Consider the following 21,833-nt stretch of genomic DNA (forward strand, 5'->3'; position numbering starts at 1 on the left):
GTGCCCGAGACATTTTCAACTTCAGCGCAGAAATAACAGAATTTGTCCCAGTAGTGTGGCGTGGGAAGTGGCGTGGCATTGCTTGGCGTGGCACGGTGCAGTGTGGTGTGTATGGGAGATTTAAGATATCCGGCCATTTTTTGAACACCCCTTTTCTGCTCTACTGGACAACGCATCATGCCCACAGGTGACCCATGACCTGTCCATACCTGGAAGACGCAGTCCAGGAATATAAGGAAGGTGGGGCTCTGATCCTTGGTTCTCACGCTGGGTGGAGAAAAGGCACCATGCTGGCAGCGCAGACGAAACGGGTGCCCTGCCCGAAGCCATTCACGCTCCACAAGTGCCTGGAAGCCTCGCATTGTTCGACAGTCTGGGTCCAGGATAACTTGGGCGAGGGAGCAGGCCAGCAGTGTTGAGTCGGTGCCTTCTGAGCCATGCACCACGACCGTCCGTTCTGGAAAAGCGATCAGAGAGTTCCTTGGAAAGCTTTGGGGTAAGCTATGACAAAGCACTAAACTCATGAGAACAGTAAAGATAGTGATTGTGGGTGGAGCAGTGTGAAATTATAAAAGATGAAGGTAAGATAATTAACTGCTTATTAGCAACAATAGCATTTCATCGCACCGCTTGGAAGAAATATAAGCAATGAAAAACAAGAAAAACCAGGTTTGTTTGCTTTTTTTTTTGCAAGCATGTCTATTGCATTCTGAGCGCTGCAATAAAGCACTAATGTTGCTAGTAAGCATTCACCCCAAGTCGTCATATGTTTGTCTTTCATCATATCACATTGCGGTAGCCATAATGAATCCAAACCAACAAACCTAACTTTCTGTCCTGCTTCAGACAATATTGTGCCCTTTAAACCTCAAAATCGTTGGCAAAGTCAAACCAGAAGCTAAAGGCAAACTGCACAAATCAAAACCAAAGGGAAGAATGCAAGCCAAGTAAAAACAGCTTAAAGGGAGCAAGATTATGAGCTGGGATAAAAGTATAACAGTATGCAGTCTTACAAAGACTGGAACAGTACTTCAAAGGAGTTAACTGTTGGGCTAGTAGGTAGTCTGACATATTCATTTCCTTTAAGCATTTTCTTTTAGCGCAGTTGTCTTAGCCTTAACGTTAAATATGATGCTGGCACAATAGTGCACAGTCACTGTGACAACTGACAAAGTAATCAGAACTCAAGTTCCACTTGGTTCCTTGGCCAAAATTTCAATCCAATCACCTGCAAAGAGCAAGTGATAACTAATATGGGGGCTCCTTCCTGTCAGTGTAACAATACCAGAAACTACCAGGCTGCTTTCAGTATGAAAACCACTCACCATCCTGATCAAGGCACTGGGCAACAAAGCAGGCACAGGACAGAACGCTCTTGATGTGGCTCAGCCAACCAGATGCTTCAAGACGGGACAACCACTTGTCCATGCTCACACCAGTATCTGTGGATGCTGTGAAGACAAAAGCAACAAAGCTTCAAGCAGCAGCAGAATGGCAAGAAGTGCTCAAAACCTATTGAAGTTGTCACATCAGGAATCCTTGCACGTTAGTACCTCTGAGACTACAGAAATTATCCGAGTAACCTGGCAGCTTCCTCAAATTGAAGAGTGTTCAGTATTGAGCCAAATGTTCCATGCGGTGCTGAGAGGTGTAAGTGTCAGTGCCTTGCTTGCTTACTGACAGTAGCAGAGCAATGTGCAAATGTCAAACATTTTTGGAAATTCACTGGCACAGTTACAGCCTCCAAGCCTTACCATTGAACCCTACTGACCTACATCCTCACATATAGAAAACACCCTGTGGCAATTTTTTTTAAAAACTACCAAGTTCTTTGCTACTTCATACAATAAATTTAGAACAGTAATTTAACTCTGTGCCTGTTACAGCAGAATCTAACGTGTTTCAAGGAGAGATGAAACGTGTACTGGGTTAGGAACAAAGCATAATTAGTACAGTCAGATAACAATTAGATTACTATGTATTGTTTAATCCTGGGTCTTGTTTATTACATCAAATTTGCTGTTTTTTTTTTCAGCTTTAGGCTTGAATCGAGCCTTTCTGATGTTACAAAGGACAGAACTGTAAATGAGCACTCAAGAGAGAAAACTGTGCACAGTAAAAAGAAAAGAAAGGAAAAAAAAAGCAATGCAAACCTCCAAGTTAGAGTGGCTTGAAACAGTGAGTAAAGAAGTTGACCTTTATGAACTGATTACTTCATTTCAGCGACAAAGAAACTTTTGCTAAAACTGAAGCTGCTCAAAGCTAGAAAAAGCCAAAAGTGAAATATACTAGTGCCACAGATGGTTTTCACAACCAAACATTGATAATAGACATTTTTAGCACCCTGGGGACGTCTACCGATTTACCGGACGCCTCTTGCACATGCGCAGTGGCGTTGTTGGGGTGAGGGGGAGGCACTGCACATGCACAAGAGGGGTCCGGTAAACCGGTATACGTCTCCAGTATGCTAAGAGAGTCTAATGTCAAGTACTTTTTTCTTTGTGCCTCTATGTAGTTAGATCATACCGCCATCTATTTCCAGCAAGCAATCACAGAGCCCCTACTGCTATTAATGTCTTAGCGGTACGAGATTAAAAACTGGCAGGAAAAATATTCCACTTTCAAAGCCAAATTTCACAGTATTAACTAAGTCTTTAGCTACCAAATGCAGATCAACAGAGCCACAAAAATCAACGAGCAGATTTTACAAAGAGCAAAAATTGGGTGCCGTTAAAAGCCTGACTGGAAGTAGTTTCAAGTATCAGAGCTATCAAAAGCCTCAGTAAGAATGCAAGACCAATTACACATGACGGTAAGCACTGCAGAGCATGACACTAAGAGCAGATGTTTGAGACGAAGCTCCACAGCACAACCAACATAATTGCTCATGTGATATCAATGGACACAAGCATCACATAGTAGCACAGTTGAATCACACTAGGCCTGATTGCAAGCGGCCGTCTGCCCATGCTGTTCAAGTGCCAACAATAAGATAAAGTTATTCTTCAGTTTCCCTAATCCTTGAATTTATTCACTGAAAGACAGTCTATGACATTAGGCATCTTCCAAAAAACAACACTTGCCCACGATCACTAGTGATTCAACGCACACCACAAAGAGCAGCCACCATATTAACATGAATTTAAGCACCTCTTTCTTCTGAACGAAGGGTCATCAAACTAGTGGGACACCCCTAAATTGGCAGGCAATGTCTCACAAGAATTCTTTGCAGCAATGCCATGAGTGTAAGTGGTTATTTGTTTTTTTTTTTCTTCTGATATATTGCATGGTTCTGTTTAGCAACTACGTCTGCAATGCACTGGCAAGTGCCGATGTACCAGAAATAGCTAATGTCACAGTGTGAATTATGTTACCCTTCACCACTTCATCACGGGCCTGTTTCCAGGCGTCGTTAGTGCCATCTACAACCTTTGTTCGTAAAGTTCCGAGACTGAGTCCATAAAAAAAAAAAAGCGTTTAACATTGAAATCATTTGTGCAACACCCTTTCGAAATAGTCTCCCTTGCAGTCTATACACAGCTTCCAACGCTTCTTGAGGTCTTGGAAACAGTTGGAAAACGTTTCTTTTGTCAGAGCTGGCAGCTCCTTTGTCGTGGCATCTTGAATGGCCTCCACGCTCCCCATCCGGCGACCTTTTAAGGCTCGCTTCCCACAAGGAAAGAGGAAAAATAACATGGGGAGAGGTCAGGTGAGTATGGCGGATGGGGAAGTACAGTAATGCTGTGCTTGGCGAAAAATTCTCTTGCGTTGAGAGCAGTGTGCCGAGAGCAGTGTGCGGCCTTGCGTTATCGTAGAGAAGGCTCCATCGTCCAGATGTCCATAAGTCAGGGTGACGGCGTCGCAGTGCATCATGCATGTGTTAGAGCACGCGGATACAAAACTCTTGATTCACCGTCTGCCCTTGTGGGACGAACTCGTGGTGTATGACACCTCTGGCATCGTAAAAAAATTTCCGCATTGTCTTTGTTTTGGTCTTCTGTCACCGCACCTTTCTCGACGCCGGAGAGCATGTGGACCACCATTCGGTGCTCTGCCTCTTTGTTTGAGGATCGTATTGAAAACACCATGTTTCGTCTTCAGCAATGATACTGTCGAGCATCCTTCTCTGCCTGGAAGAGCAAATCAGCACTCACTGATGCCCGCGTGTCCTTCTGGTCCTGTGCGAGGAAGTGCGGCACAAGTCTGGCACTCAGCTTTCGTTTCCCCACGTTCTCACGCAAAATTTGGTGGCATGTTGTCTTACTAATGTTGAGAGCATCTGATAGCATGTGGACTGTAATGGTGCGGTATTGCTGTACGATTTTTCTGAGCCAAGCCATGTTGTTTTCATTCCGTGAGGTTGATGGGCGCCCCTGCCTTGTGTCGTCTTCCACAGAAGTTCTCACCGAAATGAACTTCTTGCGCCACTCGAAAACTCGCGCCCGCGATAATGTCTCGTTGGCGTAAGTGTCACGAAGGAGCTCATACGTCTGTGTGGCTGTCTTGCCAAGCTTCACACAGAATTTTATGTTTACACGCTGTTTGAGGTGGACGTCCATCTCTCCACATTCACTCACAGTAGAATGCGCAGACGACTAGTGACAACATATTTTTTACATGTAGTGCCATCTAGCAGCCATAGTAATTAACATAAATAGCTCAGGTAACCCCGAAAAGATGGCGTTACACATGCGCACCACCATTTCTTTTGGGGAATCATTTCTAGAGATAAAAATAAATCAGTCTCGAAACTTCACAGACAAAGGTTGTAGTATGAGTGGCGGGTCTGCTCACTTCAGTTTGCTAAGATTTCGCGATATTTCATGCCCAAACTCGAAAGGTTCTCCTTTTCTCTCTTCAAGAAATATGACCGTCAAAAAGTGGTGTTCATGCTTGCAATCATGGTGTGTTTACATTCATGTTAATGTAGTGTGCACATGTCACATTCAACAACTATGCAGTGCCCCCCCAACAATATACCATGCAGAGTGTAAGCATCGGGCCACAAGCCATAAACACTCAGGAATCAAGCAACTAAATGCTTCACACAACACCAAAGGAAGAAGGAAAGGAAGAAAGCAAGAAAGCACGAGACGAAAGTATCAGTGCGAGCAACCCAATGTGCAACACGAACAGGCTGCGTGCTCTTGCACGAGGCACAATATTGTGGCACCAAAGCAAGCATTGCATGCCGGTCCAGCCCTCTGGCAGACTCGAAATGAAAAACTTGCCTCTCCATCTTGACACAAATGGCAAACTGCTCATTAACGCCACTGCTCCGTTTGGGCTAGTGCTTACTCCATCATTCAGAGGGTAGATTTCTCATGAGGCAAGCAAACCGTAAGAAAAGAAAAATAGAAGATGGAAAAAGGAAGGCAAGAAAGAAAAGAAGAGAGAGACAACCGTAAGTTAAAAGTGTGCACTCCTCACGGGATCTACATGTGTAGAGTTTTCAGCTCAAGCCAAGTACTGCAGTAAGCACGAACGTATACAATAAGTTTAAAGTGCAGTTGACAAAAACCATTTCATCCTAGCTCTTTATTTATTAATAACTCGCTTCTTGACTCAAAGGCCTATCAAACAGTTTTGCAAGCTGACAACGAGATTCAAGCACTGTCATTGTACCCGAAACACTTTTCAAACCCAATGTGTACCCGAAATTTAACTAGAAAACATATTTCCAAATTTTTAACCCCCCCCCCCCCCCCCCCCCCCAACCGAATTCTGGAAAACACAAAACCCAAAAACAAAGGGCACTACCTATATAGGAGGTCATGGCTCAAACTCTGGTCCCTGTCAACAACCAGGACTTGGTGCTAGTTTGTTCGCTGTCTTCACAAGTACTAACAGGTATTTTTCGTGTGCTTATGACATGACGGTCATACAGCTAATTTACTTACTGTGTTGCGTGTCTCCTAGTGGAGATCGGTGTTGAGTCTTTAGAGAGCTACAGCTTTCATTCCACAATGTATAGCGCCACCACTAGCGCTTCACTGACACATAAATATTCGTTTTGTACGAATATTTGTTCCATCTGTTTGCTAATCAATCTGAATTTGATTTGGTTTTCAACTACACTATTCACAATTGATCCGCTAGCAAAGCTAGAATATTCATATTCGATTAGGTTTTGGAAAAGTATTATACTCACACACCGCTAATAAAATGGCCTTTTTATAAAAACTACACTGCAAAGTTTTACACCCAAATAAGCAGATAGCGCGCCATTGTTAATTCTGAAGAAAAAGCATGGCTATATAAAAGGCACCGCAGAGGGAGCCAATCCAAGATTATTCACCCTTCTAGAGAGGATCCCTCAATGTGCATGTAAAAATGGGAACATGAGCACGCTAGCATTCTTGTGTGCTGCCCTCCCAAGTGGAAAAAGAAACACAAATGGCCCCGCAGAAAGTTAAGAGTGCAACTATGCAGCATGTAGGCAATGGGCACTGGACTGACGGCTGAATACGTATTCAGAGTTCACTGTAGAGTAAGTGCAACAAAACGTTACCTGTGGTGTAATGTTCTTCATGCTTTGAATGAGCACACCCAACACAACACATGAACCGTATACAACAAAGTATACTGAACACAAGCTAACGAGCAAAAACGTACTTGGGGATGAGGATCAGCCAGAACCAACTGGCGTGGAATGGCAAAGTGCAGACAGGAGGTTTCCTTAAGTTTTAGAACAGAGGATAACACACAGAAACACGAAGTCCCAGCCCAACTTCATCACTGCATTATTCACTCTATGAAGGCAAGGAACTACACAACAGTAAAAGGCATGGTACTAACTGACAGTTATTCAAAAGGCTTGAAATTACTAGATTGACAGTGTGGCGGGTTAAGGAAAGGAACATTATAGGTGTACAGTAAGAGAAAGGAAGACAGCAGAGTGGGCCAGGGAATAAATGCGAGTTAATGCTATCCGCAATAAAATCATGAAGATCAAGTGGGCATGGGCAGGGCATGTAATGCAGAGTGTAGATAACTAACAGTCCCTCAGAGTAAAAAAGTGGATTCCAAGAGAAGTTGGCAAGCATGGAAGGAGGTGGCAGAGAGCCATGTGGGCAGGTGAAATTAGGAAGGTTGCAGGAATAGGGTGGCTCCTGCTGGAACAGGACAGGGTCAATTGGAAATCTATAGGAGAGACCTTTGTTCTGTACTGGAAATTCCTGGGCTGATAACGATGATGCTAAAAAAAAAAAACCTTTGGCAGAACAGAACTCAGGGAATGACTGCTCTGATGGAACTGAACTGGTCACTTATAGCTAAGGTGATGCAAAAAAAAATGTAGAGAAGGAAACGTCAGTTCAAATTCAACACATACCTTCCACCACTTTAGAGAGGGACTCCAGAAGAGCCGTGTGACGCTCGATTGGCTTGTGCAGGCGTGTCCACATGGGATAATGCACCTCAGGCTCACAACCTCCTCCTGAATAATGTAAAGAATGCACAATTTCAGAGAATGCACTGCAAGTCGACTATGTAACTTTTATGTCTGAAAAACGCAGGCAGCAAGTTTTCTTGAAAAGGAGCAGGAAGAGAAAACTGCAAGGTACTTTCAGTTTCCTTGTTCTAGGTTCCTCCTTTCCACTCCATGTGTTTTCTTCTAACTCCATGCTTGGGCTAGTGGGCTCTGATATTTATTAATGCGAAAGCATCATATGGCTCATGCAAACGAAAAGCCGTCACCGGAAGTTGTCCGCACAGCGTGACCCTAGACCATGTGCACAAAATGTGCTCACAGGAAGCGGTACCTCTCACTTGACCTCATATGCCAGAGTCAGATTTAATTGACTCAATGAGGCTCTAAATTAATGAAGGTGTAGATGTGTTGTTACTGCTACTGAAGGAAGAATGAAAAGGAAAGTGGCAAGGGCCTGCCCACTTGCTCAGGATGAAATCCCAGCAATGGCATCAATGGCTGACCTCCCAACTGCATTCGCACCAAAATTTTGAGCAACTGTTGGTCGTACAGCGTTCTGGGTGGTGTCATAGCATTTCTTGTTGCATATAGCTTAATGTTTTAGTCAAGTTGGAGGCTAGCTTGCAACACGAGTTTGGATCGATGATATACGCACCTCCAACTGCATGCTTTCCGAGACTTTACCTTTTCCCTTAAGGCACAGTTGTGCCCACCAAGATGTCATACATGAGAGCTACTAAGCCTTTTCCTTTCCTTAAAAACCAATTGTCGTATTAAAATTGTGATGCAACTGGAAATGACGAAGTATCTTGTAACTGGAATGCCGAAGTAGTGTAGTATGTCATAACCGAAAACGGCTTAGTGTGCCATGTCGTATCCGGAAATGTCGAAGTGGTGCAGTATGTCATTAGCAGAAATGACGAACTGCTGTAGTATGTCAGTAACCAGAAATGAGAAATGCCACACTCCACGTTACAAGTCAGAAAAAAAATCTAGATCAAAGACATGCTTTCACATTCCTCCACATAAGCACACGCAAGTGCCCTCAAAATTTTTGGCTTTTCTTGTCTGCACATGCATGTTGGCTTTTGCTTGTCCATACTGTATACATGCTTCTTTACTGAAAGAAATCAGCTGCAGGAATGATTAACTCATCTTGTCCTGGTATTGTCATGCAATTCGTCCCTTGCATAGTCACAAACCTGCTCCAACTCTTTCACCTTTCATTTCTGAGTTTCCATGAACTTTAAAAGTAAAACTGTAAACTGTAATTTGTGGGGTTTAACATCCTGAAGCAACACATGGGCTGTATACATATCCCCTCCAGGCACTGTGTGTACATTTGTACATGTGTCCTGATTACTGTAAAACATCACATAGAGTGTGCAATGTACAGGAATGTGGGCCCCATAATGCAGTGCAGAAATGTGCAAAATTGTCCACCAAACCATTTCAATCCAGGCACACGTAATGAATGCAAAACATTGTTTTAAGATTGACACACTTGCATTTTATGGTAGCTCTGGTATGAGTCCATTCAGCATGCATTTTGTTCTGCTTGTTTTGTAAGAACATAGTACATTAAAATGAGCTGGTTTATATAAACAGTTCTTATTACAGGAATGAGTAAAAACTGTATAATTGAGACCCTGAAAACAATGTTGTGCCATGACTTCAGGATAAGAGATCGTGACAGAAAATGCACAATTAAGCATAAGGGAGGACAAATTTTTTCTATGACGTCTTGGCATGCTCTTCAACAAAATATTAAAGTTTTAATATTTTCCCCTTTTGAATAATGGCTGAAGACAATATGGTGTCCTGGACATTTTGAGGAAGCACTACTAAGTGTGATGGAAGAAAGATATGCAGCGAGCCTCAAAATTTCATCTGTACCGAAGGCTGTAACGTGCACTGACATCGCACAGCACACAGGCACCTTAGCGTTCTTCCTCCATAAAAACGCAGCCGCCGCGGTCGGGTTCGAACCCGGGAACTCCGGATCAGTAGTTAGGGTGCTCGACTACTGATCCGGAGTTCCCGGGTTCGAACCCGACCGCGGCGGCTGCGTTTTTATGGAGGAAAAACGCTAAGGCGCCCGTGTGCTGTGCGATGTAAGTGCAGGTTATAGATCCCCATTATTCCGGAGCCCTCCACTACGGCACCTCTTCTTCCTTTATTATTTCACTCCCTCCTTTATCCCTTCCCTTACCGGGCGGTTCAGGATATATGACACAGATAATGCGCCATTTCCTTTCCCCCCCAAAAATACCAATTATATATTACCCAAGGCTGTCAAGGCTGCACTAAAGAGGAGGAGGTGGGGCCAAAACTAAGTCGGCACAGCAGAAATGGTGATGTGTAAAGGAATGCAAGTGCAAAAGCTTTAACAGGATCACAGCAATGACATAAGATATCATTCAGCTAAATTTCTTTGCACAGCACCATGCAGCACTAGGCAACCCACTGCTGAGTTCCGCTGCTTACAGCTAGGTGGAGTTGGACACCCTTCGAAAATAAAGCCACTGAAATAAACTAAACAGCGACATATCATCTTTCCTCCTCTGGCCTCCCCCACTGTAGTGGTGGTATTTTTTGTCTGATTTCATGCACCAACAATAACAACACCCAGCTCCCTTCTTGCGTTCCAGTGGGAAGGTCTGGTGACAGGAAAAAAAAGATGACAACAGGCACAAAGAAAGCTGGAAAAGGAAAGATTGCATTCTTCCAAGGCTTCTCTAGTATTTTTCAAGGGCTTCACTCGGAAAGCTTTTATAGCTTGCAGCTAGTATATGTGGTGGAAAGACCCGAACTTTTGAGTAATCCTCTGCGTCCTAGCCACGAGACAAGTGGAGATGCAGCCAGGCATACCTCTTGTCTTCGATAGCTGGGCGACGTTCTGTGTTCGGGTGTCGATGATGAACCCTTTCTTTCCACACATGAGGACCGATTTAAGCAGTTCTTCATCCCCATTGCAGCGCCGCATTGTGGTCCCAACCATGGGCTGACTACACCTCATCAGTGCTGTCTGCAACAAAGCAATAACAAAAAGCAAGATTATTTCAAAATCAACAGCAAACATTTGGTGACCTCTAAGAGTGCAGTGTTGCAAAGGTTTTGGCAGGCAGAGGGAACTGGCTAAAACATGCCTGCACCAACGTATATCCTTGGCATCTAAAGTAGTAAAAAGAATTAATTTCTGCACACAACAACAGAAATAGTGCTAGAAGAAGAACTGGTCAAAATTGCAACATTATAATAAAAATGGCAATATTGTGACCATGGTAACGGTAATGGCAAAGAAGAACGTCAAGGAATTTAAACCTAGGATCCAGCAATCAGCACAAAGTGAGAACAGCACAAATGCTGGCAAACGGTAACAAAGCTACCAAGGTTATACTTATAAATGGACACATGAAGCAGATAAAGACCAGCACTATACTTTAACTGCATCACAAAACTCAGCTTTGCGTTGCAGACATGCCAATGCCATATATTCCGCAGAAATTAGCAACAGCTTTTGCAATAAAGGCTGACAGAGGCAGTGCACCTGTATCACGCCTGCTGGGACAGTATGTGCAGCACCAACCTTTGCTTTTTTGTGAAAATAGCTCAGAACTGGAAAGCGTCCCATCTGCCTGAAAGAAGCTGAAGCAATCAGAACACTGTCTTCTATCCTCTTTGGCACAATCACTTGCTCAGGGTAGGTTGAACACACCTGCGGAAACACAAGAGAATTAAATTCAGAGCAACAAAACACACTGAGTTCATTTCAATTCAAAATTAGTCAAGTGATTTATTCCCAGTAATAATTAACCATGAAAATTCCATTAATCAATACAAATCATGAATACAAATTATAATAATGCAAAGGGTGCCACTAGACTAAGTAAGCAAAAACAATACATATTCTCTAGGTGCCTTCCTCATGTGTGTGTGAACAAGTGAGTGCTCTCATCCTGAGAAATGCTTATGACAAGCTCCATAAATACCACAAAGACATCACAAATATATAAATACACCACACTGCTTTGCATGCTGGAGTTCATAATTCTTTCCGCTTGTATTGTACCTTGTAAAGGGTTCAGGAATAAGCTAGAAAAAAAAAATGCCCGACTGTACCACCAGGTCCTCATTTCCAAAATGCACACTCGTGCAGTGACTTATTGCTTACTGTGCCTGATTTAATGCCTAGCAATGATAGCTATTAAAAAGTTCAAACACAAAAAAAATATATCTCTCTAGTTTCTATTAAAAAAAAACAATTTTCATGACACGGAACACTGCCTCATGGTAGCTGGCACCGGTTTCTTAACTGTGTCCAACTAGGAAGTCAGTGTCCTCAAGCATGAAATTTATCATTTATGGAGGTTTAACATCCCAAGTGACTCGGGCTATGAGGGATGCCATAGTGATGGCCTCCGGAAATTTCGACCACTTGGGGTTCTTTAATGTGCACTGACATCGGCCACACCATGCTGAATGCACCAGTTCTCATCCAATCACTGAAGCATGAAATTTAGTGAAACAAATGATAAATTATTTGCTTGTGCGAGCTTGAGTAGTTAAGATCCCCAGGTTTGAAGTTTTGTGCAATGTAAGATTTTAGGTAAAAATTTTCTTCACCTAGCCAATTGTTCTCACCGAGAAATCTTTGTTCACAAGCGATATCCTCCAGTCATCAGAGACCAGCTTAATCTTAGCGAAGTCTTGCTCCGTCGTAAATGCTGACCATCCATCTTCCATTATAACAAAAGATGGATTGTAGAAGAATGGATGAAACCATTTTGGGTTATCTGTAAAGGAAAGGCAGGCAACGTAATTCATTTTCTCACTTTACAAAACCTCCAAAAGTTTCAGGACAGTATTTCTTTACCTAATGCAGAAAGGCATTCTATGGTATCCGCAACATTGTTGCATGCCTCTACGCCAGTGATGTCCAGCTGGATTATTCTGAAGTCTTTGCACTTCAAAAAGAGGGAGCCAGAGAGAGCTCCGATTCGTCGTTCCACAGTGTCTACCATTCTGTGGAGCAACTGAAATGAGAAAAAAGAAATTGAGGAATAAGCTGAACCTACCACACATTTTCAGATTTGAATTTTTGGAAAAGCTAAATGAGAAGCATGCAGGTGACATCCTGAGAAGATGGACTGGAAGATCAGCCTGCAGTGAATTTATTTCTCCCTGTGCTTTGTTTTACAAAGCGCGTGGCAAAAGCCATATGGCAAGCCGTTCACTGATCGAACTCCCTGGCTGAACACTTTTACATTAAACAGACTGAGCGCGTGGCGACGATACACCCGCTTTCCAGTCATTCCACGCATGCGCCAAACAAGCACATTTGCAGCAACGCGAGTGGTAGAGTAATTGTGTCTACGTACCCACAGCTCCTTGTCATCGTCTGTGCGTGATGAGAAGATAGAATGGTGGCTCGAAAGGGATAGCGTCCCCGCAAAGCTTGTGGAGAGGGGTGCGTGGAGAACGACGCGATCAACTTTGGTAATCTTGATCAGCTCAGCGAACTCCATTTTTTTCCGCTTGGATCTAGAGCAAACACAACGAGATGCACACCAAGACTCAGAATAACGCTGATCTGCGTAAAATAAGACAGCCCTAGCACGAAAGCAAACGTTTCGTCGAGTTTCGCGAATGGTCTCGGAGCATCGAGGCCGCAGATGCTGCCGAAACTGCCGCACATCTGTGACGCCCACCGCCGGCGAAAGCTTCACTGCTCTGCTTTCGCCAGTGTCGGACTGCTTAACTGGAGATGGCTGCTTACCAACGCTATCGATACGTCTCAAAATATGTTTGCAATAACATTAGCATTCCGCTTCTGTTGTTGTGACGTTAATATGTTACGACGAGCAGCATCACAAAATCCACAGGTAGCAGGCGTGCCTGCCGCGCACCAGCCTGCTCAATGCAGTCGTTCCCGTTGCGGCTTTTACTGGCTGCTTATCTGTCTTTAGCAGAGGCCGCACAGCCAACCGGTTTGAGGCCATTTCGACACTGAAAAACAGAACCAAAAGTGAACTCCGTCCGTCCGTTCACGCAACACGCGCTGTTTACCAGCCTAGCATCATGGACTTTTCGGTTTAAGCTTAAAAACGCTGATAAAATTAAGCCGAATTCATTTTTGAAAATTCGGTTTTAGCTGAAAAAGGTCACTAGCAGTTCAGTAAGCCACAGGAGAAATTAAGAAAGTGCTGGAACCAGGGACGTGGTGAGACACTGCTCTGCGTTTTGCGTTTTGAGGCATAATTCGTTACAGACGGGCTTGACGTCCCGTCTGTTCTCCGCGAGGTAGTTACACTCAGTGACCGAACGCTCCGCGAGTTCTACCTTGGACGATTAACAACTGGACGTCCCACTCCAGTTGTAGTCAACATAGTGCTGTGCGCGTGTGTTTTTATTGCTCCATCATGAACTAATCACGCGCACAACCTGGACACATTTCTTATTGTGTAAATAGTCTGTGTATATTACCTCTCCCCCTATCCTCTCTTCCTGTCCCCTCACCTCTTTCATTTCATTTCTCCATTCTGCCTGCTACCCTTTATTTCCGCTGCCCCAGCTCAGGTGCTTCAGTATCGATGGCAGATGCCGGGGCTAGCAAAAATCTTTTCCTTCCTTTTTATTGTTATTTTAATAAAAACCACTTACTACTACTACTACATAATTCGTTCCTGAACTCACAAGCAGCAGCAGATCGGGAAACTCCACCATGTACGGCGCCGTCTACTCAGACTTATCACCGGCCGTCACTACTTAAGTTGGTTTTTCCACTGCATGTAAGGACACTGATAACTTTGGGAACCATAACCATAGAGAAAGCCATGAGCCACACTCTACTCGGACCCATGAATAAATGACACGAAAGTTTCATGTTCTGGCTTCCACGATGGCTAAGGGGCAGTTCTATCACTGCTGTAAGCACGCGGACCATACGCGGTCCTCTCGTTCAGCGCAAATCGAGTGCATGGAACCATAACATCATCATTTGTGCGTTAATTACTGCTCTATCAGTTGCTTATTCTTAAAAAAAAAAGGTCAAGCTAAACTCCACGGTACTTTTGACCACTCAGAGACATATTTCACCGAAAAAAGATTTCTTCCGTGGAAAATAATATTCGCAGAAAACAAAAAAAGAAAGATGCTTTATGAAATAAACGCCGAAAAAAGTCCGAAGAATCTCTAAAACACTAAAAACCATAAGTCCAATCTCTAAAGATGCACATACAGATCAAAAGAAGCAGCTAAAAGACACGCAGCATCAGAATCAAGTTCCGTGCAGTTTCCCTATCAAAATATTCTTCAAAGGATCTAATTTTGCGGCTGCAACAATAAAATTTTTCGAATTAGCTTCGAAATTTACAGGACATAAAGATTAATCACAACATGAGTGCGTGTATTTTAAATATTGTTCTGTGATTCCCCACACTAGCGCGACGGAAAGGCAGCTGAACCGGTTGCAAAAGTGCAGATTGGTTTTTGAGGAAAGGAAATGGCGCAGTAATTGTCTCACGTATGTCGGTGGACACCTGCACCGCGTCGTAAGTAATAATAATAATTGGTTTTTGGTGGAAAGGAAATGGCGCAGTATCTGTCTCATGGGAAGGGATAAAGAAGGGAGCGAAAGAAGAAAGGAAGAAAGAGGTGCCTTAGTGGGGGGCTCCGGAATAATTTCGACCACCTGGGGATCTTTAACGTGCACTGACGTATCGCATAGCACACGGGCGCCTTTTGCGTTTCGCCTCCATCGAAACGCCGCGGTCGGGTTCGTACCCGGGTACACCGGCTCAGTAGACGAGCGCCTTAACTACCGAGTCAGAGATCCGACATCATCCTCTCCCAATTGAAAGGTCTATATACACAAGGCAGAAAACAATCCGTGGACTCAGGGCAGTGTCGGTAGGCACACACGGGACGCTGTGTGTCGTCTCTTGTGTACTGTCTACGCACAGTTTTCTGTAATCCCCCTTGAAATCCTTAATGTATTCGCATACATGAGCATTATAGCTCATTGAAATAATCTTTTTCTCTCCAAAAAGAGAGTGGTCGTTTCCCGCTGTGCGTTCGCCTTGAAACGATGAGATTTAACGCTGTGTGATTCCACCCAGCGCAGTAACGAGTGCTTTTTGTTTTGTTTTGAGGGAAACTGCATTACAAATCGGTGGGGCTCGGTGGATACCTCAATCGCGCCGCGAAGGGAGGGAGGAAGGTGGGAGTGAAAGAAGAAAGCGGTGCTGTAGTGGAGAGCTTTGGAACAAATTCCGACCACCTGGGGATCTTTAACGTGCTCTGACATCGCACATCACACGGGAGCCTTTTGCGTTTCGCCTCCTTCGAAACGCGGTAGCCTCGGTCGGGTTCGAACCCGGGTACTCAGGATCCTTAGTCGAGAGCCCTAACCACTGAGCCACCGCGGCGGCTAAAGCCCAACGCAGTGCCATCCACGTGCATGCGCGTAGGGAGGGAAGAGGAGAAATTACGTGGTTGTCGCAAACAGAGAAGCATATATAGTTGCCCTGTTAGCAGCAAACAGCGGTCGCTTTGGAAGCAATGGTCTTTTGTGTGAACAAAAAAAATTAAGAGCAACGAAAACACTGAAAAATCAAAGATAATTCACAGCGCCCGAATTCGTTTTAACAAGTACCCGATAACTCAGATTCTAACATCCTAAACAGCGGGAACACAGAGCCGCCGCGAACGACGTAAATGCATTGGTGCCCGCAAAAGTTTTCGGGAAGCGGAAATTGCAAAACGCTAATTTTCTTGGCGGCCTGAGTATGCTGATCTGCACGGAGGTGCTATGCACTTCCCTGCGTGAACAGTACAATCCAACCCTCAATGTCTAGCTGCACCTTCAGACAACGAAGAAATCGGGCATTCTCGTCGGCTTGTTTTTACGAAAACTTTTGTGGCCACCTGAACGTCAGAAGTACACGCGTAAATCCGGCGATGGCTATCTTCGCGATGAAGACTATCGGTGCTGTGATGCCAAATCGTGCATTCAGTTAACACTTACCTGGTAGGACTTCCTTTGTTCTGTGGAGATTTTGAGTAGGACACGGACCCATCCCTAGACGTCGGAAAGAAAGTTCGAAGCAGGCGTTCCAGTAACTATGCAGTTGAATCGCCGCAAGCAAGAGCGGCATGGCGTATACGATATATATATCAGCATGAATTAAATCTTTCTACAGTTAGTGTTCGGAAAGCACGCGCACAATAATTGTATAATTGTATGGCACATAGCGACTGGGAGCACTTTTTCCACGCGTTCGATTGTAAACTGTGTGTCTTGGCCGGGGGCTGCCAGTATATTGTTCCTCGCTGGCACTGGGATCCGAACCCAGTGGCTCCTGCATATATTCAAGGTAGATGCTGTATATGACTGGACCACAGATGCGTGCTGAAACTTAACAACGACGGCGTTTGGTTGACTCCACGCTTAGCTATGCCAGCGCATCAGAACACTTTCCCCGTTGCCACGCGTTGCACTCGCGCAGCAGTCAACGAACGTATACGTACCTGCTGATCAGCGTAGACTCCGTGCTCTGGCTATCCATGGCGCTAGAATACGCGTCGCACACACACACACAAAAGCAGCAAAATTCAAGCGCAATGCGGAGCGAAGCGTAGAAACGGCCCAACTACGCCCGGCGTGCACACGCAACGCGTGATTGAGCTACAGCGTTCGCGTGCCCCGGCGCACCTGTTCGTCGCTTTCATCTTTTTCTTTCACTGCCGGCAGGCTGTGCTTCTTCGAGTATGCGCATGCGCGTATTTGAAGAACGCAGGCCTAGCAAACGTCTTTCTTTTTTTTTTCAACTTACGCAACAGGCAGCATACACTACAGCTTTTTCATTTCCTTTTTTTTTCACCTTTTTTCATCCAAATTTGCGTCTTCACAAAATTATCCAATTACTCCACTCATTACCCATGTGTGTGTTTGTATCAACAATGTACCCTGGCCAATCTCCCACCGTGGGTACGTGCCATTCAGCCAGAGGCCATCATCATCATCATCATACACTACAGGACAATGACGTGTTGAGCACCTGCTACGCCAGGCCACAGGCAACTTGTTTCACGACGTGCTTATTGACCAAACGCGTGACATTTCGATTCAAACAGATGCGCAGCCTAGCAGCGATCGCCACAAGTCACGAATAGAAAGGCAGTCGGCGAGAAACAAGACTGAGAATAAAGAAGCGACGAACTGTTGTAACAGGGCTATCAGTCGCCTCCTGCATCTTGGCCAATCCACAACACATCAATCCACAGCAGTAACAACAGCATAGCTGGAGTTTGTGAGGAATTTTGTTGTAGCAGAACTCCCCGTGTTTCAGCAGTGCGTGTCCTTGTTTGCGAATCCTCTGAGTAACAAGTGCAACTAGCTTCCCGGGACAGTGGACGCCTCAATCGCGCTTTGAGGTACGTGGTGGTGGCGTCCACCTGCAAAAGACCATGCTTTTGCTCATTATTTCGTGCTTACCAAACATTCTTGATATCTTCACTGTTGGCTTAGTAGCTGTATACTGTAACTGCCTTTTCAACTGCACTTTTACATTGCTTATTTTCTGGTATTTATATTGTTCGGTGCTATTGTACTCGCTTTGCTTTCCCCCTCTGCATGTATTTCCCTCTCCTGCTTGGACATACAGCATGTCCGCAGTATTCAATAAATAAAAATAAATAAACCACTAACCATTTTTTGTAGCTGGAGCTGCACTAGGCTACCAGTCGAGCATTTCGCGGTACACGCGAGAGGAAAGTTGTGTGCATGCGCCGTTACCATGGTACATGGGAGAGGAAAGTTGTGCGCATGCGCCTTTACCATGGCAACCGCGGAGGAGGAGTGGGTGCGCCGCGCGCTTCGTCGCCGCTCTTTCTTCCGGAGTCCCTCCTTTATCCCTTCCCTTATGGCGCGGTTCAGGTGTCCGCCGATATGTGAGACAGATACTAAGCCATTTCCTTCCCCAAATACCAATTTAACCTTACGGCCGCGGTCCGCGGTGTCGGTCTCCACGTCAGGCGTCGCATGGATCACACCTACCGTCCCGCTGAACGCATGACTGACTGATGTTTCTGAGAGGAAGAAGGAAGAGGAAACAGCACGGGCCTGCCTACTGGCTCAAGCCGAGCCACGCTCGCTGCCGCGTGCTGAAAGTAGGAGGGGTAAAGGATAGGAGAGCAAAGGGTGAAAGAAAAGACGCGCCGCGCTAATACGCCCACGGCCGATCCCGGAGGCGGTGAAATACCGGGCCAAGAAATACCGGGAGTGCTTCAAGCGAAGCACTCCGCCATATTCCAAAAACAAGTTTAATACCTTAGGTCTAAGGGCCCGCTGCAGATATTAAATCAGGTATCAGGTACCAAAGTGCACCGGCGTTTTATAATAATAATAATAATTGGCTTTGGGGGGAAAAAATCGCGCAGTATCTGTCTCATATATCGTTGGACACCTGAACCGCGCCGTAAGGGATGGGATAAAGGAGGGAGTGAAAGAAGAAAGGAAGAAATTTGTGCCGTAGTGGAGGGCTCCGGAATCATTTCGGCCACTAGGGGATATTTAACGTGCACTGACATCGCACAGCACACGGGCGCCTTAGCGTTTTGCCTCCATAAAAACGCAGCCGCCGCGGTCGGGTTCGAACCTGGGTACCCCGGATCCTGGACCGGAAGGAGTGACCTTGTGTAGATCTGAGAGAAAGCAACCAGTCTAAATACTGTGTAGGCAGCATTGAGACAACTGCGAGTTACTTTACCGATCATCGGGCAGTGTTTATCTGTGTCAAAACAATTGAATAACTAAACAATGTGTCTCACCGAATACTTCTTCAATGCGTAACATTTTAGCTACAACGATAAACTCGACAACATGCGTAACCAGCGGAGAACTACAGCTCTCGCTACGTATATCCTGGCATAGCTGAGTTAAGCCACTGCCATTTTTTTTTAAGCGATAGCTTCACTATGCTAGGTAAAGCCGATTTCGCCGTGCGTTGCCGGTTAACCTTCAAGTGAGCCAGAGGGGTCAAGTGTGGCTATAGGCCTATACCGTATGCGGTCCACCATGGCGTCGCACCACTTGACCTTTTGATTCACCGGTAGATGGCGTATAGGCCGCAGCGTTCATTGGGTGACCAACCTCTCATGATGAACCATTAACTGCCACCTGCAAGGTAGCAGGGTGGGTGCGCTGTTCCTCCAGTGTGCGGAACGCACTCAACGTCACAGACGCCAAGCCGCGTCTATACTTGCCCGATACGGCACACTTTTCGCTCTCTAAGCAGGTTCAGCAGTAGTTAAACCGCAGCTAATTTTTTTGTGCTTTACAGGCCACCACTTTCAGCCACTCACCTTTTCGGTAGGGGGCCTCGAAACTGATGCTCGAATCGAGGACGTTTCAACGCTAGGCAGCGCTCTCCGTTCCTCGCTGTTTGAGGCGCCACAACTCATGCCCTCTCCGGCATTAGCGACGGCTTAGGCTGCCTCCTCACCTTCGTGTGCGGGTATACATCCGATGCATCCGGAGCCCGTCAAACTCACAAAATAACATGCACATCAGGTCACGAAGGAATCATAGAGTTTCTTACTATTAACTAGAGGGAAAGCTGGCGCCCGCCTATGGGAGTTTGCGTGGAGCTTCCTCGAGACCACCTGAACCACCATGGACGCTCTAAGCATCATGGGGCGGAGAGCAACCGACTGCAGAAACACAACTTTTGGCCAAAAAAATAATGAAAAACAAAAGTTGTTCGATAATCAAGAATGTCTTAGCATTCATTATCTTTCTATAAATAGCAACAGACGAGCAGAAAAGAATGTGAATATAACGTTTGCCCAAAATAAGCGGTGGCTTGCTCTCCTATTGGCCAAGTATTGATTGCAGACAACAAAAGCCATCATTTCGTGCTTAACAGGGACTTTTTTAAAAAGAAATATGTTTTTGAACAAAAATTGTCGCTTCAACACTTTAAAAGGTTTTTTAATGACATTTAAAAAAACAGAAACCATTTATTTGCGCCGTGTGCTGTTGCGTTTTCGATACTATGGCTTTTGCGCACTACGTTTGCGCCAAAGTCGTCTGCGCCGTGGACGGAACGGGACATCTCAGTAGCGCCACTCTCTGTTATACAGTCCTTCTGTATATCTGGCGGCAGATGACGAACCCAGGGCAGTACCAAAGGAGACAGCGTAAACAAGTGCGGTATGAGAAAAAAAAAACGACTGTCCCGCACCAAGTAGCTAATCGCCACATGATGATTTGAGCGCCCATGGTGGCCCAGGTGTAGCGCCGCCAGCTTTCCCTCTAGTTAATAGTAAGAAACTTTATGGAAGGAGTAGCTGGAAATTAGGTAGCCAACGATCTTGCCCGATATTTAACCAACCGAGCAGATCCTCATTCCTACCTCACACCCATGCGTAACATATTAGGCTGGAGCGCAGAAAATGCCCACGCTCTCATAACAAACTCGATTCCTCTGAGGCCACAGACTGGAGGAAACCTCAGACCAACACTTTCCCTAATCTGTTCATCTTACACAATATTAACCTGCACCCAATATCAAAACACATGTACTTGGTGTGGCGCTTTCCCTGCGCTCTACCATATATCGTGGGAACGGCACAGGCAGACGAAAACATTTACAGTGTCTAGCCCTATATATGGGCAATCGATGGGAATGCATTTCTGCAGCACTGGCACCCAGTGCTTCGAGTGGATATCGGCAATTTTTAACGCTATAGCGTTAATGAGCTCGTGTCGCAGAAAATCCTCGTCGGCGTCGTTGACCGTGAGCGTGAGCGTGACCGTGAGAAATTCCACAAAATATCCCCAGAGAAGCAACCTAGGAGTCAGGTGGGCCACCTAGGCCACGTAACCTTCTGACGTCATCATAACCTGCCCACTGGATTGTGAGCAAATTGCGCACTATGGCCGGTGACAGTTAAAATAATGATTGGTCGCGAGAGGTTGGTCGGGAAGCGCAACCTGGGTCGCACAAGTCCCGCCAGTGGCAGCACCTGCTATCGCAGAGCAGTGGCGCACCGCTTAACCGCTGCGCCAGGAGTGTTATGAGGACTCGCAGGGATCTATGAATGTTAAGTAGAGAACGACCAATTCTGCATATATGGGCATGAACTTATTAAGGCTCGCGTCATACGCTTAAGGCGGAGCATAGGTGTCGTTTCCATTTTTGTTTTTTTTTGTGGTGGTTCGGGGGGGGGGGGGTAATCATTGACCTAAAAGTTAATACTTGCTGTGCTTGTGGTCGTTTTACAAAAACAATGGAAGAGAAATAGAATCTTAATCATTCGGTGAAATATTTCCTCGAAGCATTTCGAATCCAGCGTTTTTTGTACTTCCCTGCTCTTTCTTCTCCGGCTACTTGTC

General features: G+C 45.3%; 1 protein-coding gene across 4 annotated transcripts in view; it reads right to left on the reverse strand.

The window, feature by feature from the left end:
* LOC144098359 (myotubularin-related protein 9) overlaps positions 1-17,085 on the reverse strand; it is a 29,502-nt gene extending 12,417 nt beyond the window's left edge. Inside the window, exons 1-11 of one of the 4 annotated variants that reach the window (XM_077630939.1) lie at positions 16,964-17,085; positions 16,461-16,514; positions 12,814-12,976; positions 12,309-12,468; positions 12,077-12,228; positions 11,022-11,150; positions 10,304-10,460; positions 7,334-7,438; positions 5,232-5,321; positions 1,326-1,451; positions 210-457 (exon numbers count right to left, since the gene is read on the reverse strand). In XM_077630939.1, the coding sequence (XP_077487065.1) occupies positions 210-457; positions 1,326-1,451; positions 5,232-5,321; positions 7,334-7,438; positions 10,304-10,460; positions 11,022-11,150; positions 12,077-12,228; positions 12,309-12,468; positions 12,814-12,976; positions 16,461-16,514; positions 16,964-17,001 (1,422 nt within the window). In that variant the 5' untranslated portion in view covers positions 17,002-17,085. Of the gene's footprint in view, positions 1-209; positions 458-1,325; positions 1,452-5,231; positions 5,322-7,333; positions 7,439-10,303; positions 10,461-11,021; positions 11,151-12,076; positions 12,229-12,308; positions 12,469-12,813; positions 12,977-13,211; positions 13,379-16,460; positions 16,515-16,963 lie in introns of those variants that run through there. The other 3 variants (XM_077630940.1, XM_077630941.1, XM_077630942.1) reach the window with 3 other exon arrangements.
* Between the last annotated feature and the right edge of the window lie 4,748 nt (positions 17,086-21,833).

Source organism: Amblyomma americanum, chromosome 7, assembly GCF_052857255.1.
Source record: "Amblyomma americanum isolate KBUSLIRL-KWMA chromosome 7, ASM5285725v1, whole genome shotgun sequence".
Taxonomy (NCBI): Eukaryota; Metazoa; Arthropoda; class Arachnida; order Ixodida; family Ixodidae; genus Amblyomma; species Amblyomma americanum.